This window comes from Octopus bimaculoides, chromosome 1 (genome assembly GCF_046866305.1).
Source record: "Octopus bimaculoides isolate indiv1 chromosome 1, ASM4686630v1, whole genome shotgun sequence".
NCBI lineage: Eukaryota > Metazoa > Mollusca > Cephalopoda > Octopoda > Octopodidae > Octopus > Octopus bimaculoides.
This window is the reverse complement of record NC_142928.1, coordinates 153,658,801-153,676,511: the sequence shown is the minus strand read 5'-3', so window position 1 is coordinate 153,676,511 and position 17,711 is coordinate 153,658,801. Positions and strand designations below refer to the sequence as shown.

Below are 17,711 nucleotides of genomic sequence, written 5' to 3'. Positions count from 1 at the left end.
ATATATTACTCACTGTTTTCTAAACCCAAGAAAATGAAGTAGGGGTGCAAACTTTGATTTTGCACTCCACAGAAATTTTAGTGGGTGCACTTGCACCCTCTGCACTCCCTATTCTTGGGCACATGAATATAACTGGATAAAATATTATATTCTAACTCCTCATGATAATTAAAGCTGCTATTTTAATGGTAAGTTAGCTCTGATTGAGAAGAACTGTGACCAAAAAGCATTCTAGCAATCCCCAGTCTGATTTCTTGTATATCAAAGACTATATCATCCAATGTTCACTGTTTTTGAAACATTAGTACAAATTTGAGGGAGATTTGGTTGGTATTTTGAGCAGGTTGAGTGAAACCATTGCGACTCTCTCCCTTGTTGGCTTGACAAGAAAGTAATAAATATTTGTGTTTTAAAGCTGTTTTCTTCAATTGCAAAATAGAAGATAATCTGTGAATCAGTGATTTATTTGCCTTAACATTTAACTAGAATTCATGGAACGGAACTGATTGAACATATTCTTACAACATACAATTGGACTGAAACTGATGCTGCATACTACATTCATCAACTATTGTTAGCACTTGAAGAATTAAGAATCCGTGGTGTGGCTCATTTAGATATTAAGGTATTTTGTCGTTATTTAGTCAGAATATTGTATTTCTGTTAATTCTACAAAATAAAAAAAAAAGATTGTTTTTGAAATATTTTTCATTTCAAACTTAAAGTTATATGGTGACATTGTAATCATAAGTTATCTTAGACCATGTTATCCAATGCATTCTTCCCTTTTATAACATGCTGGGATGTGTGTAAAACGAGTTTTGGTTGCTTTTTCTAGCAGATTAAATATCTGCTAGGAGCTCCTTCATTTTGCTCGTTGTCACGCAAAGAAACATCGTTGTGTTTACTTTATTCTATTGCCTTCAAAAATATAGTTATTATCATTATTTTAATTGTTATTGTCACTATCGTTATAATTATTGCCACCCTTTCCAGTGTCACTGCTCACAGTTAAGTTGTTATAATTGCAATAATTTTAGCTGTCATTGTCATAATTATTGATATTATCATCATTAACAGCAATAAGGATGACAACAAAAGATTATTTTCCTGAATATCAGGTGAATGATCCTACAGAGTCTTCTAAAACTAGAATGTTCCATCTTTCAAAATGTCAACTCTTTTAAATCTCCAGCTATTTTAGTAATATCCTTTGTTGGTCTGTTTTCATCCATTCTGTTAGCTTAGAAATTTTTATTCATGAATTAATTGCAAATGACAATAAAATTGTACAAATTTTTTATTATAGCCAGGAAATATAATTTACGAAGAAAAAACAGACAAAATCAAACTTATCGATTTTGGATTTGCCAAAAAGATTCACAATGTACCACTAAAGCTAAATTATGGAACACCTGAGTTTGCATCTCCTGAAGTTGTGTGCAGTGAAGTAATATCAGAATCGACTGATTTATGGAGTTTAGGAGTACTGACTTACATTTTGTAAGTATTTTATAAATATTAGATCGTTTTTCCTGCATGTCAAATATTATATAATAAAAAATTGCAGCATTACTTTCCATCCTTAAGATAAAGTCCCAGCCCAGAGTGAAGGATTTACAGAATTCATAGAGCATTTGATGAAATGCCTTGCAAAATTTGTTCTATCTCTTTCCAGTTTGAGTTCTTCGGTGAGAGTTATAATTTTTTATCACGTTTAATACCACCACCAGATTTCTGGTGACCTTTAGTAGTGTTCACTTTGTTGCTGTTATTTAGGATCTACTCCAGTTTGAGGAAAATTTCTTCTCTTCCTCCTATTAGTTTGAGTACCTTGAAAAAATAAAGGACCACAAGCATTGCTCTTTATTTTTTTTGTCACTAAATGATCATGAAAAAAGAAAAAACTGAGATACAGAGTAAAATTGATAACCTGAGGAAATTGGTAAAAGTTCATACAAGAATTTAATGCATTTATTTACTATGGAGAATGAAGGCTAACACAGCTGGCTCTCTCTTTTCATCTAATAAGTGAATATGTCAATTTAGCTGTAAGTGAAAGCGATATTTTCTCTATCTTACAAATTAAGGGTAAGGGCAGTGATGGGTGGGTAAGAGTGTAAAAGATTACATACTTCACAACTCTTGGCAACTGAATTTTTGGAACTCTGCCAAAAACCCTCTGATTGTTTATACCATTGGTTTCTTACTAAATTTATCTCACTGATAATTTTAGATAAAGCAATAAATTAGAAACTTATTGCCTTAAAATACAAACCAATTTTTAATACAAATATTTAATGAGGAACAAATACTTGTAGTTGTGATATTTAGTTTATGAAACTATATTATAAATTCATATTCATATCATCATAGTAAAATTGCATGACAATAAGAATAAAGCATTTATTGAATTTTTCTCTGAGAAATAAATAGCAAGTAAAGTTTTGTTGTACAATATCTTTTCTCACAATTGGGAATGTTAGTGTCAACAATAGAGAAATTTTAATGGTTTTATAAAGACATGTATGAACAAATTTGATTGAAATATCTCTGTAAAACTTAAAGGCATATGTAGAGGCTATAGATAATATTAAGTTTAAAATTACATGTTACATTATATTTGAAAATATGCTAATTTGGATATAGATATGTGTATTTAATTTTTTTCAAAATCATTTTGAAGTTTCGTTGTTTTAAATCCAGGTTAGTTCTGACTGAAAAGACTTGCAATCAAAGTCATTCTATCCATTACCATCTCATTTGTTTGCAGGAAATGTATATCTGGGACTACATTATTCAATATGCTTCCATTTTTAGATTGTAATGTGATATGAAGAAGATTTGACTACAGTTCTACTATATAGTCAAGTGACAACATAGACGCTCTCTTGTTGGCTTGTTTATTTTGAAAATTAAATTTCTCAGTGAGAACTTGTATGTTTGTCAACAAAAGTACCATGATCTGAATAACATAAATGAATCACAAAACTGGATATCAAAACTTAAACAGTTATTGTCAAATATATACTGTTTAGTGATTGATTATGGATGATATGCACATGAGCTGTGAATGAGAGCTCCAGCTAGATCCAAATAATTTCTTAAGAATTTTGATCATCAGGTGACTAAATATACATACATATATATGTATTCTTACATAGAATTTTGAATGCATATATACTCTGTCTACAGCTTCTACTAAAAAAGAAAAATGAAGTTAATCATAAAGTTAAGTGTGTTGGATAGTGAAAGATATATATGGATGAATGAACAGGAGAATGGTCATTGATATTGTAGATAGAAAGAAAGATAGAAAAGATTCTTAAAAATCTAAACAATTCCTGTGTACATCTAAACAATGTACATAGTAACATCTTAAATGTTAGTGTGTACTCATACTTATAATCTATATATTCGATTATACTCAATATTTTCCAGATTGAGTGGTATTTCACCATTCCATTGTGAATCTGTCTCTGAGACTCTCAATAAAATTGAGAGTTGTGAGTGGCATTTTGATGAGGAAGCTTTCAAACACATTTCAGATGAAGCTAAAGATTTTATTACCAGTCTTCTCAAGAAGGAACCACTGTAAGTATTTTCTATGTTGAATGCATTTTATGTGAACAAAGGAAAATATAAAATTTATATTGAATTAATTTATATAATGTCATAAATATTTCCTAGTTGAAAATACTTTAGTATAATAATACAATTGTGACTCATCTTAACTCTAATCATGAAATATTGCATCAATATCAACATAAATAAATTTAACATACTACACTGCTTACTACAGGTCTGTAATTTATATATATTTATATTAAACCCTGATTGGAATGAATAGATATTTTATTCATAAAATGAATTACAGTTAGATATTAAAGAAAATAATTACTATATTCAATATAAAACACAATATAAAACAAGTTGGTGATGATTTGGTGACTACTTTTGTTTGAAGAAAGCTGTGTTTTATGGAAGACACAAGAAAGTTGTACTCCTTTGAATTGCCTCAGAGGACAGTAACTCAGAATAAGAGCTGAATCAGAATGTGATGACCTGTCCAACCCATGCAAGCTGTCTATTGTATTTTTACATGCCAAAATGCTGATAGAAGTTTTTAAAAAACTTTCTTGTTGTTGCATTACAAATGGTTTTGATTCTTAACTCTTTCCAGAGATTGCTTTAATCTGACCTGAGGCTCTGCCTGGCATCACGGTCATTAAAAGACAATTCATACACATTATTGGAGACAACAACAAATATATATTTAACAAATATATAGTTCTCTCTCATACATCTATAAACAAAGAGGCGACAGAATTAACACTTGTATTTATATCTAAAATGCAGTCGTCTTTATGCCATACAGACAGGCCATTTCTTTGACTGAATTTGACAGTTTTCTAATTATTTCTCAGTGAGAATTGATATTATGTTGATTCGAGTGACAAAGCCTGCTGAATCTTTCATACTTTTTTTCATTAAGCTTGATAAACCCAGCATTTATTACTCACTACACATTTTTCTATGACCTCTTAAATAAAATATATTCCTCCTTTCAATTTCAGATTTCGTTTAGAAATAGATGAATGTCTGAGTCATCCCTGGATTGAACTTGCTCAAAGAAAGGGTGAAGGTAATAGATTGGAATTAAAGAATCTGGAAATGTTTCATCAAAGAGATTTAGCTATGGTGAGTTACTTTTGCTACACAAAAAAAAAAAAAAAAAAAAATCACTAAGCATTTAATCCCCCAAAATATCAATTATTAGCATTAATCAAGAGCTATGATACAAAAAGCATCATCTTTTCAAAACTTGGATATATCCCTTAGAATTGCATGTGTTTTGTTTTTCAACCATGCATTGTATAATGATATGATATTGCTTGAATTCCAAAGATTTCAACCATCAACTCTGCAGATGACTGAAAGTTTTAGAATTCCTGCCATAGCATATGATGTCATTCCTGTTTCAGCACACAACTAACCACTTGGTTTTAGGCTTTTAGGTTCATAATTATTACAATCCTGTGCAATGATGTGTTGGCAGTGAATTAACAGAATTATTAGTGTGTCAGATGGATCACATTGTGGTACTTGTTTCAGCACTGCATTCTGGATTCAAATTCTGCAAAAGCCAATGTTATCTTTCATCCTTATTCTATAGTCAGTTAGTAAAGTTCCAATACAGTACAGGGGAAGGAGGGTTGTTCTTATTTCTCTCTTTCTCACTTTCTATCTTTTTCTCTTAGCAAAAATAGCTATGTTAGATCAGGAGAAGGTTCTATCAATTATAAAATATGTTGTATGTTACAGATATGCTGTATGTTACACTGGTACTCTTGCGATTCCATTAAAAGTTGAGCCCTACCATTACATCATATCGTTACTCATATTTTTGAACAAAGGAATTATAATACAAAGAACATAATATTATGTTTTTTAGTTTTCTCTTGTAATTGTTTAAAAATTTTATATATTTAAATATGTTTGTATGGCAAAGGAGACGTGAATTCTAAGTTCTTCAGAGAAAAAGAATTTCTCTAGAAAAGTGTTGAGCAAATACAATAGAATTAATATCTTTCCACAGCTTATGAACTTATTGAAACTTGTGAAATTTAGGAACTGATTTTTGCTGACAGGCCACTACTTATTTCTTATGATTCTAGTTTTGATTTGCTATTTTAAGATATACTATTTCCGACTGAGGTTTTATTTTTAATGTAATTGAATTCTTCTTATTCTTATGCTTTTAAAAAGTTCTATTATTATGCTGAAATAATGAAATACAGAAACCACTTAAGAAATTCACTTTTGTTTCTTACTGAAATGATTGACTTTATGAGGTTCAAAAACATAAAACGCATAACAATTTTTCTTATACTTAGAGAATAAGTATATCATATATTTATAGATATTTGAAGATGGAATCTTATTATAATTGAATTAATAAAAAAGGAAAGAATCAATTTATATGTATTACAAAATGATTTTTTTATTGTTTGCTTTACTGAAGTATTTGTGTTGGTGAAAAAATAAGCTCTTAAATCTAAAATAGACAAAAAACAAAAAAAAAATACAATCTAGATTTCCTTTCAATTCCAGTAAAAACAGAAAAACATGGATTTATTTCAAATAATTTTAAAAATATTTACATGTGTAATCTATAAAATATAAGTTCTCAAAAGGAAAAACTTTAATTACTTGATGGTTTTATTTTTTGCTTTCTTCAGAGAAAATCTAGTGCCATTGTAAAAACTGCTCGATTGGAAAGTTTGACAAAAATGGAAGTTGTTATACCATCAGCTCCTACTCTCAAACCAGAAATTGATCCAGAAACTAATAAAGTAATTTACCCTGATTCAAGAGAATATGGTGAATTCTTAGACTCAGAAACACGCTTTGACTGGAATAAACGATTTGAACCAAGAAGTGAATCTGAATATTCTTTGCGTACTAGGATGTATACTGAACTAAAATCCCAAGAAGGTGAAACTGGAGAAAATGAAAATGAAATAGGAGCAGAGGAAGATGAAGAAATTAGAATAAAAGCAAGAACTAAGAGGCGTCTTTCTGAACTTGATATTGAACATGACAAAATAGTTCAGATGGAAAAAGAAGTGGAATGGGTAATTGCTAGTTCAGAAATACGAAATGAACGTCAAATTGCTCGTGAAAAAGAAGGCCAAGTTTATGTGATGGAAAGGAAACCAAGTGTAGGCATGCCAAAAGAAGGTAACAGTTTTATCATCATCATCATCATCATCATCATTTAGCATCCATTTTCTGTGCTAGCATGGGTTAGACAGTCTGGTTTGGCTTGGTTTCTATGGTTGGATGCCCTTCCTAACACCAACCACAACCACTCCAAGAGTGTAGTGGGTACCTTTTATGTGTCACCGGCATGGGTGCCTTCTCTGTATCACTGGCAAGGTTTGTCAGTATTATCACATATCAGTATATACTATATACATTGTTGTGAGATAGTAAGGGAGCCTTAAAAAGTCACTTGGTGTGCTAGAAATAGCAGCCAAATACCCTCTCAAATCACTTAATACATTTGCAAAAAACGTTGGACAGCTAAGTGCTGGGTATACTATTCCTAGAGAAAAAAATGAAAGCAAGAAAAGACAGGATAATCAAAGCTGATATACCTTAATATCTGTTGTAGGTGTGGTGCTGACTTGGTGGGGGCTCAAACAACAAGAATGTAATAATTTTCCAAAATATTTTCACTATTTGGTGGTCTTCCCCAACAAAAGTAAACTGGTAGCGACCTCTATAAAACTTTAAGAAAACCTATACTCATGATATTGGAACGTCATCAAATAAAAATATTTTTAGAAGTACTAACGTAAAAAAAACAAAAATCTTTAATCCCTCATATATAAAATAGTACCTTTTACCTGTTCTCACACCTAAGTGACTTTTCTAGACCCTTTCCATTCATTAAATATGATTAGTTTATCCAGTTCTTATTTTCTAAAATGCTACAAAAGTATTATGCTTTTCCTTCATTTGTTTCTATGCTGGAGCATTTTCATTAAAAATCCCAATTTTCTTAGACAAAGTAAAGCTACCTAATTTTTTTTTTTCACTCCTGAATTCTCTATGTTATGGTTTCTTATTTTTCGAACTTATTTGGCTTCTTGATAATTCATTATTTGATATTTTAAAATTTGTGTTTGATCCCTTAGTTTATAAGCACTTCAGATGAGAAACCATCGTAAGATATATCATCATCATCATCATCATTATTATGATGACGACGATGACAACGACCAACACCACCACCACCACCACCACAATCATCATATAATATCTGTTTTCCATGCTGGCGTAGGTTGGATGCTTGACAAGAGCTGATATATACACATACACACCACACACATACATGAAGTTTTGCTCTTGAAAATCTCTCCTTCAATCTTTGCTCTCTCTTTCTCTCACTCTTTCACTTTATATATGGAAAATCTGTCACATCTGTAGTATTTCTAATAGTAGTTCTCTACTGTTTTTACTCCTCCAGGGATGAGATCCTATATCTTAAAGAAAAATCATCATTGGTGTTATTATCTTAAGTTGGAAGGCTATTCGGAACTGGATTAGTCTTCATCATCATCATTATCATCGATGTTGTGATTGTTTTCATCACTGTTTCCACCATTGTCATGCCACGTCCTTACCAGTATAATATGGCACATAATCTTGTGTCACTATCTCCCCTATTGTGTGACTGTTAAACCAGAAACACCTAAAAAGTTGAGAGCTACAAAGATCCAGCTTCATTTACATTGACTGAAGTAGTTACCCCTTTCAAGAACAAAGAAAATCAAAAAATAATGAAACAAAATCAGAATAACAATAAATTTTCTTTCTAGACAATTAATCTAAGTTCCATACTAAAGTATTTCTCACTTGTTTGTGCTGCTACTGCATGTACTCATATTCAAATCATCATCCATAGAAGGCCATTAAAAAAAGGGTAAAAACTTACTTAGGTAATGTATGGCCATAAGGTTGCACCTAGAAAGTTCCCATTCAAGGTACAAATCCTGGCAAGATTGTTTATGGAAGACCAGCAGTTGCCTATGCATACCAGCTTCCCCTGTCCACACCACTGATGTTATCCAATGAAGAAGCGAAAACTGACACAGCTTGGCACCAGTGACGTTGCAACTCATTTGTACAGCTGAGTGAACTGGAGCAATGTGAAATAAAGTGTTTTGCTCAAGAACACAACACATAACCCGGTCCGGGAGTCAAACTCATTACCTCATGATTGAGAGCCCAACACTTTCTTCTCCAGAAATCCATTATGAGTTTAGAAATTCAATTGCTAATTGATCTTTATCACTAAGTCACAAATGTGCTGTTTCTTCAAGGTTTACTACAATGGTTTCTGTTCCTCTGAAATATTTAGGCCTCCCTTAACATCTCATCACTCTCACTATGTCTACCTTCAAAGCCTTAAAGCAGAACTTCAACTCATTGCATTCTCAGCAACATACTTTCTACAGACATAAGACCTATAAATGTTCAAGACAAATATTAGCTAAATCTATGTCACTAATTTTGGATAACCTGCACTGTAAATATGGATACTGCCTTTCTTTTGTGAACATCTTATAAAAGAGTGAAATATAAATCAATCATTGAACACCCTCTTCTAAATTGCTCTCTTTCAAGTATTTATCAATGGAAGCCAGTTATGTTACAATACAGAAAACTCCAGTGACTTCACAAATAAGGAATACTCTTCTAAATTTGGCTTATCTTGTGAGACAATTCCAGCAGATATTTATGCTATTTCATTGTAATGAAACATTATTATCACTCATAATTGGATTCTGAATTCCCATTTTACTTGATGAATTTCTTAATTAGCTACTCTTTAAAAGCAATTATTTCCTTGGTTACCAAAATTTAATTTAGCTTGTCATTATCATGGGAATTTTTATGCTGAAATTCATTTACAATGTATGTCTCAATACAAATATATATAAAATGACTCTGAGATAGTTATTTCAGAAAACATAAAAATAAACCTCCTTGACTGTTGCATTGTTTTTATAAGATTTACTAGTTACAAACTATTTATATTTTGACAAACTGAATTTTCTTCTGTTAAACCAGCAGGACTTTTCTCATTAGCTCTTTATTCAACTTGGTCTCTTAAAGTTATGTTATCTTTATAGTGGCTAAAGATGTAAATGGATTCAATTTCAAAGCATCTCATATAATTTCAAAGCATTTCATATTATTTTCTTACCATTTCTAGTTATTAACAAATTTTATTTCAAATTTTAACTTTTATGTCCTATGTTTACAGGTTATCGTCCAATTTTTCGTGCAAAACTAACAGATCAAGTTGTACGTGATGGGGAAAATGTAACATTTATGTGTCTCATCCGAGGCCGACCCAGTGTTAGTGTTGCCTGGTATAAAGATGAAGAGTATCTTACACAGAATAACCGCATTAGAGTTTCACTTAGTGAAGATGGAGTTTCTTCCTTGACTTTGATTAGTGCTAAGTCATATGATGTTGGTGTGTACAAATGTGTTGCTCGGAATAAAATGGGACGAACAACATGTCGAGCAAAACTTTTGATTGGAGGTATGTAATTTGAGCAACTTCATATATTTTCTCATTACCTTCTTATTTTTGTTAGTAATCTTAATCGGTAGAACTATATGCAAGTCATATTTCATGAAGACAATTCGTGTATAGTCCTGCAAATTATATTGATTCAAGAACGTCTATGCTGATGAGAACATGGATGTTGTTACACAAGTAAAACGTTAATGTTAGAAACTGCAGTCCATAGATAATTCTTTATTCTGTATATTTCTCATTTTGTTCTGATGTTTTTGAGAAATTTTTCTGGGGAACATTATTTTTCTTTGTGGTTGGGTCGTTGATGACCTATTTCTAGCATATTGGATGTCTACCCAGTGGTCATCCCTTATACACGTGTAGTACAATTTTTTCTGAATTTTCAGATTTTTTTATATGCTAGGCCACTTGGTTTTAAATTGAATTAATATTCAATTTATCTATCTATCTATCTATCTATCTATCTGTCTATTTATCTATCTATCTATCTATCTATCTATCTATCTATCTATCTATCTATCTATCTATCTATCTATATATGTGTGTGTGTATCTTTGTGTTTGTGTTTGTCCCCCCATCACCACTTGACAACAGGTGTTGGTGTGTTTATGTCCCAGTAACTTATCAGTTCAGCAAAATAGACTGATAGAATGATTATTAGGCTTACAAAGAATAAGTCATCGGGCTGATTTGTTTGACTAAAAAAAACCCTCAAGGTGGTGCTTCAGCATGGCAGCAAGGTTGTTTCATATAGCTGTGTATAGTTGTAAGTGCAAATCTGGCAAATGTTTACAAAATGAATTATTTGAAAAGTCATACAGCATGACAACAAAACAGCTCAGTATGCATAAGCATATTTGATATTTATTTATATGCTTAAAATACATTTTAACATGTTGTTCAATAGTTGAATATACATGTTACACAAATTGAAAGAATTAACTAGGGTTACAACTACTATGTTATTTAACACTAATATTAACAAGCCAATAGAGAAATTAGAATGTGATTGCTTGACTCACTAGAAAAAGCAGCTAAGTGTCCTTCAGATCACATTCTACTGACAAATTAGGAATGTAGAAATGTAGTGCTAAATAGTCCTAAAAATATGAAATTGTCCTGGTTGAAATATTTTTTTATCATAAATCTGCTTACCCAGGTCTAACCTGAGGTTAAACAACAATAAAAATGAGACTAAGTATGATTTAAACCTTAAAAATTCATTCACATACCGAAATGTTTAGCAATCATCCAGTGTAGTATTTAAAATATCATTACACAACATACATGAAGCACTAATGATTTTAATTAAAATACTGAACAAAATGTTTTACCGAACACTTTAGTCATTAAAGGATAGAAAGAAGAGAAATTATTGAATTAAAAAGCATAGAAAATAATTTTCTATTCTAGATGTCACCAGCCGTCCACAGAGACCAATTGCTGTTGCTGTTTCTGATCGAGAAATCTTATTGGTTTGGGATCCACCTCAGTATGATGGAGAATCCCCAGTTATATTTTATAGAGTCTATTGCAAAAAAGCAGGTGAGTGTTTCAGCTTTTAGAAAGAACTGAAGCTATGCGGTTACATCGTTAGCTACTGACCTTCCTCTTGGATAAGAATTCAAACTTTACAATAATTATTATGCTCTGCCTTTCAATGAAATGAAGTTTTGCCTTTCATTTGGTTTTGCTTCAGTTTACCTTAACGAAAATGAGGTGCACCTGTTACCTTAAACTTATGAATTATGTTTGTGAAGTATCTGTTTCTATATATCAAGTTTAATAAAAGATGAAGAAAATCTTGATTTACATTGAACCTTCAGACTCATGTGTTAATAATAAAGATTATCAAATGTAAGTGGAGAGTAGACAGAATTGGTAGTGTCAGAAGAAACGCTTTCAGGCATTTGTTCTGAGTCTTTACATTCTGAGTTCAAATTCTGCCAAGGTCATCTTTGCCTGTCATCTTTTCAGGGTGGGGAAATAAAGCACCAGTCAAGTACTGGGGTCAATGGCACTGATTACTCTCCTTCCATCAAAATTACTGGCCTTGTTCCTAAATAAGAAACCATCATTAACAAAGATGAATTGATGGTCAATTTGCTAAATTAAATGCTGCACCAATTAAGACAAGGAATTTAAATAATGTTACTAATCTCTAACATTATGAAGTTTAGTTTTAAAAATATTTTTAACATAATTCTTTGAATTCTTCGTTCATGAAATATTTTAATGATTGTCATTCTTAGCTCAATAAAGTCAGATATTAATTCTTATATCTGGAATCATTAAATCTTTTTTGATAAAGTGTAAAATTAAAAAAAAAAGATATTATTCTATGTCTTCAAATAATTAATACTGTCTTACAAATGAATAAATTGATTTTCACAAAGCTTTTTGAACATAATTCGGATAATGTTCATTCCCTCATTAAATATTTATTATTATTTTTATTTTATTTATTTATTTATTTTTTGCAGAGGATTACCAATGGAGGAAAAGTATGAAAACTACTAATGAATGTGCTCTTATTGGAAATCTAACACCTGAAACTGACTATGTATTTAAAATATCTTGTCAGAATAAATTTGGTCTCAGTCCATACAGCTATGCTTCAAATATAATCACCACAAAGAAAGAAAGTATGTTTATTATTTTGTTATGTCAATAAAATGCTTGATTGAAAAAGTTAATTTCTTTTAATACAGAGAAGAATGAGTATGTGATTTAAAATATTCAAATAAAATAAGCTATCAATTATCAAGCAGTGTAATATAAGAACATTTGTGAAATTGTTGGAAAATGAATAAATAAATAAATAAATAAATATATAAAGTAAATTATTTTCATTTTTGGTAGCAAATGGGTATGGGCTTAGTTGTATGGTTGAGAAGTTTGGTTTTTGGCTTGCAGCTACATAATTATGAGTTGATTCCACAGTGTGACAACATTGGCAAGCATCTGTCACAGTCTTGGGTTGAAAAAAAGCTTAATGAGTAAACCTGAGTAGATGGAAATTAGGTGGAAGTTTATCAAATGGACTGTCCCTTATATATAATAAAATACAAAACATTATTAAAATGGTTATTTTAAATGAAAATGTTTAAATGTTATACATTAATGTTATATGATATAGGCGCAGGAGTGGCTGTGTGGTAAGTAGCTTGCTTACCAGCCACATGGTTCCAGGTTCATTCCCACTGCGTGGCACCTTGGGCAAGTGTCTTCTACTATAGCCCTGGGCCAACCAAAGCCTTGTGAGTGGATTTGGTAGATGGAGACTGAAAGAAGCCTGTTGTATATATGTATGTATATATGTGTGTGTGTATATGTTTGTGTGTCTGTATTTGTCCCCCCACCATCACTTGACAACCGATGGTGGTGTGTTTATCTAACTTAGCAGTTCAAAAGAGACTGATAGAATAAGTACTAGGCTTACAAAGAATAAGTCCTGGGGTCAATTTGCTCGACTAAAGGTGGTGCTCCTGGGGTCGATTTGCTTGACTAAAGGCAGTGCTCGACTAAAAGTGGTGCTCCAGCATGGCCGCAGTCAAATGGCTGAACAAGTAAAAGAGTAAAAGAGTATGCATTATTTACCAACATGTGATGGTTTACATGTTAGCTTGAGGATTAATGTTCTAGTTTGTTCAATAAAAGCTTTTATTTAATACATTATAGTGCACATAATTTTGGCTCATTACTTTCTGAGTTCAAGTTTCACAAGGTTCATCTTTGCTTTCATCCCTTTTGGGTTGATAAAATAATTAGCAGTCAAGTACTGGGGCCAGTATAATCAAATAATAATCTCCTATAAAAACTGCTAGCCATGTGTCAGAATTTGAAACTATTGTAGTGTGCATGGCTGAGTATCCCCCAACGACTTGTACTCTTAATACAATACTCATGCAGGTTCAGTGTTGCTGTGTTCGACAAGGCTGGCCCTTCGAATTGATAGTGTAGTCTATCCTATAGATTTTCAAGCATTTTCTGTTTACCAAATTTCACTCACAAGGCTTGGATTGACCCAAGGTTATGACAGAAGATACTTCCCCATGATAGATAAAATATAAGGACATTTTATGAAACAAACTTTTTAACCCTTCAGCAATATCTTCACCCTTATGTATCAACATATATAGATATCTTTATACACATATTATGTATACAATTACATGCTACTTCTATAATTTTACACATATTTTCATATTAGCTTAATAGTGAAACTTATTTAATTTTTTTTCCAGGTTGTAAAGTATTAGAATTACACAAACATCCAGACTATTCACAGATGTTATGCATAAATGCAGATATAATATCTTCATTGAATCGTTCCCAAGGTCCAGCAAATGTTGTAGAATATTACAGGGATAGAGACGATGAAGTCATGAATTTTGATCCTGCTGAACAATATACGTTCCTTGAACAAATCACTAGGTTTGTACATTCTTAATATCTGATAATTTTTTGTTGTAAATCATATAATTGTGAAGCAAACTTCTTAACCTCACAGGTACGTTTCTACTCCTGCTTGCAGTCAGTGGACTGTTCTCAAGGTTTCTGTTATGGTGTGTTTAGATGTGATGAGTGGTGAGTACATTTATACATAAGAAAGAAATAGTGACTTTGTCTGAATTGGTAATGGAAAATAGAATCATATTAGAACAGTATGTTTAACAGAGAAAGACTGTGATTGGAATGCTACTAATTATCAAGGAAGGATATACTTGGACTTTTACTTGCTACTATTTATGCCACAAAGCATTCGAAGATATGTTTCACCTTCCAAATGTAACTGTGGTCTAATGTTTCCAAAAATTCTTAAACACTTTCTCTTTTGTATTTCATACATACATTATATATATATATATATATATATATATATATATATATATATATATATATATATATATATATATATATATATATATATATACATATATATATATATATATATATATATATATATATGTCATTATTCAGTTTGTTTCAAGATTTCTTACCAATAGAGAAAGAACTGGTTTCTAACCTAGATCCCAAGCTCCTTCATTGGAATTTCAACATCAACAGGGCATTTTTGCTTGTATGTATGAGCAGACTTGTATGTTTTATGTATATATTCTCATGCATATACTTGCATATCTAGACATGCTCATATATATTTAAATGATAAACTTCTGGAAAAGTTTACAGATTTTAACAGTTCCAGTGATTGATTGGATCTGCAGTCTTCAAATTAGCTTTCACCTTTCTGGTTTTGAGGAGCTTAATTTCTCAAGATTGGTATTTAGCCAGTGTATTACATATCCTAGGGTCCCAATAATTACAGGTACAAACCTGAAATTGTAATCTGGATAGAGTACTTGCAGATTTCTCAATAGTTCAGCATGGGTGTTCTCTTTTTCACTGATCTTCGGCTTTATGTTCACATCCACTGGGCAGCTAATTTCCACAACTGTGCTCAGTTTCTCTTCTCTATCCGAAATCATTATATCAGATCTGTTGTGCTTACATTTCATTGAGGTCTTCACTGGTACATTTCACCAGTATTCCTTTTTATTATAAGTAGCTATGGTTTCTACTATATTGTGGGTTCTTATTTCTTTGTCCTCTGTATGTATGTATGTATGTATGCACTATATGTATGTATTAAATATATAGACAGATATTGAAAAGTTTAAGACATTTCTCACGAGTAAATTTACATCAAAAACGGGAGAAAATACTTTGAGAACTTTATCATGAATAAAAAGAGAAAATATTTACATTTTTATCAAAATATACCATTAGTTTCAATTGCTTAAAAAAAATTTAATAAGAAAATGAAAACCAAATTGAGTAAAATTAAATTAATCATAGCAGTTTTGAAAGTTCATCTATATCTTTATATGAAATTCATATGGTAGCAGTTATTGGTCTCTGGATGTCTGCTAAGCCATAAGAGTAGTAGTAAAAGTTATAACAGTGGCATTTTTCTATTGACCCTTCCTGGTAATGTTGATATTAAGGTGAAAGAAGTTGTATAGTGAAGTAGCAGTTGCAGCAATAGGAGTGGTTGATTTTGTAGAAGCTGTATCAGCCTCACTACTACTTAATCAACTGCAGCAACAATAGTAGTAGTAGTAGTAGTAGTAGTAGTAGTAGTAGTAGTAGTAGTAGTAGTAGTAGTAGTAGTAGTAGTAGTAGTGGAAAAGGGAGACACCATAGATATAGTGGGAGGGATTTGTTCCTTTCCTTCACTAGCAGAAGTCAGAACAGTAGCTGTAGCAGCATCAAGAGGAGAAGCAGAATTTAATGATTTCAATTTCATAATCACAAATGATGATTGAATTATGCACATGCATACATACATATGTACAATCATACATACATACATACATACATACACACTGACACACACACACACACACACACACACACACACACACACACACATACATATATATATATATGGGAGAATATACAAAAAATAACAACAGACGAGGACAGGTGGTGTAAATAACAAAAGTATATATTAGTATGACGCTCGGGAATACGGAAAGTCTTTGACGTTTCGAGCTACGCTCTTCAACAGAAAGAATACGGAGACAAGGAGAAAAACCCGGAGAAAAAAAATTGAATAGTGTTCAGTCAACGGTCAATTATATATATATACATATACTTATAAATCCATATATATATTTATAATATAATATAATAAATGCAAAAACTAATTTCTGTGTGTCAGTGTGTTACACTTTGACCCCCTTTCTCCCTATTCAATGACACTTCTTCCTGCTGGGGTGTAATAGTAGGCATAGAGATGGTAAGGGTGGTGGTGAAGGCAGAGAGAGAGAGAGAGAGAGAGAGAGAGAGAGAGAGTGGGTGTGTGAGAGAAAGAGGGAGATGATGTACAACTTTCCTGGCCAGTATAGTGAACCAACTACTGAACACTATCATTTTTGTTTTATTTTTTGCTTTCTTTAATACATACATATATATGTTGAAAAGGCTGCCAGACATACATATATACATTGAAAAGGTTGCAAGACCCAACAAAAATTTTAGGAAAAAATAAATAAGTAAATGAGGGGAAACTTTACCAGTGAGTGTATTAAATACTAAGGCACTAAAAGAGAATGACTCTCCTCAGACACAACAAAATATGTGAGTGTGTGTGTACACACACGCGCACACACACACATAAAATACACTTTAATTGAAATACAGTTTCCCCAAAATTACACATATCTAATATAATAAATGTGAATGTCAGTGTGTCACACTTTTTCAACTTTACTCCCAGAGGCTGCAGCTCAACATATTATACCATTTTGGAATCAAGCTGATTCCGTGAGTAGATTAAAAACATTCCGGGCCAAATCCAGACCTGAAATTTTGGATTCCAATGTTTTCATTGCTGCAATTGTTTTTGGCATTTTATTTTACATGAATTTTAGTGATGAATATGATTATCATTGTGATATGACTCTGGAGGAAGCAATTGCAACAAATTCCCCAAAACAAGTCAGAGATCTGTTTGCAGATCTTCCCATTTTGGGGTGGTTGCTTAAAAGTTACATACTAGCTAAAAAGCCACCCAACA

At 31.7% G+C, this 17,711-nt stretch overlaps 1 protein-coding gene across 8 annotated transcripts in view; it reads left to right on the top strand.

Annotated features, from left to right (window-relative positions):
• The window catches only part of LOC106873108 (protein Obscurin), a 159,782-nt gene that overhangs the window by 115,429 nt on the left and 26,642 nt on the right, over nt 1-17,711 (top strand). For all 8 annotated transcript variants that reach the window (XR_016243698.1, XR_001409839.3, XR_008265146.2 and 5 more), the window contains exons 14-22: nt 487-625; nt 1,310-1,503; nt 3,442-3,594; nt 4,578-4,701; nt 6,243-6,744; nt 9,842-10,126; nt 11,540-11,671; nt 12,610-12,771; nt 14,374-14,563. Coding sequence is in view for 3 of the 8 variants with exons in the window: in XM_014920336.3 (XP_014775822.1) it covers nt 487-625; nt 1,310-1,503; nt 3,442-3,594; nt 4,578-4,701; nt 6,243-6,744; nt 9,842-10,126; nt 11,540-11,671; nt 12,610-12,771; nt 14,374-14,563 (1,881 nt within the window). In the remaining 5 variants the exon portion in view is untranslated. The remainder of the gene's footprint in view (nt 1-486; nt 626-1,309; nt 1,504-3,441; nt 3,595-4,577; nt 4,702-6,242; nt 6,745-9,841; nt 10,127-11,539; nt 11,672-12,609; nt 12,772-14,373; nt 14,564-17,711) is intronic.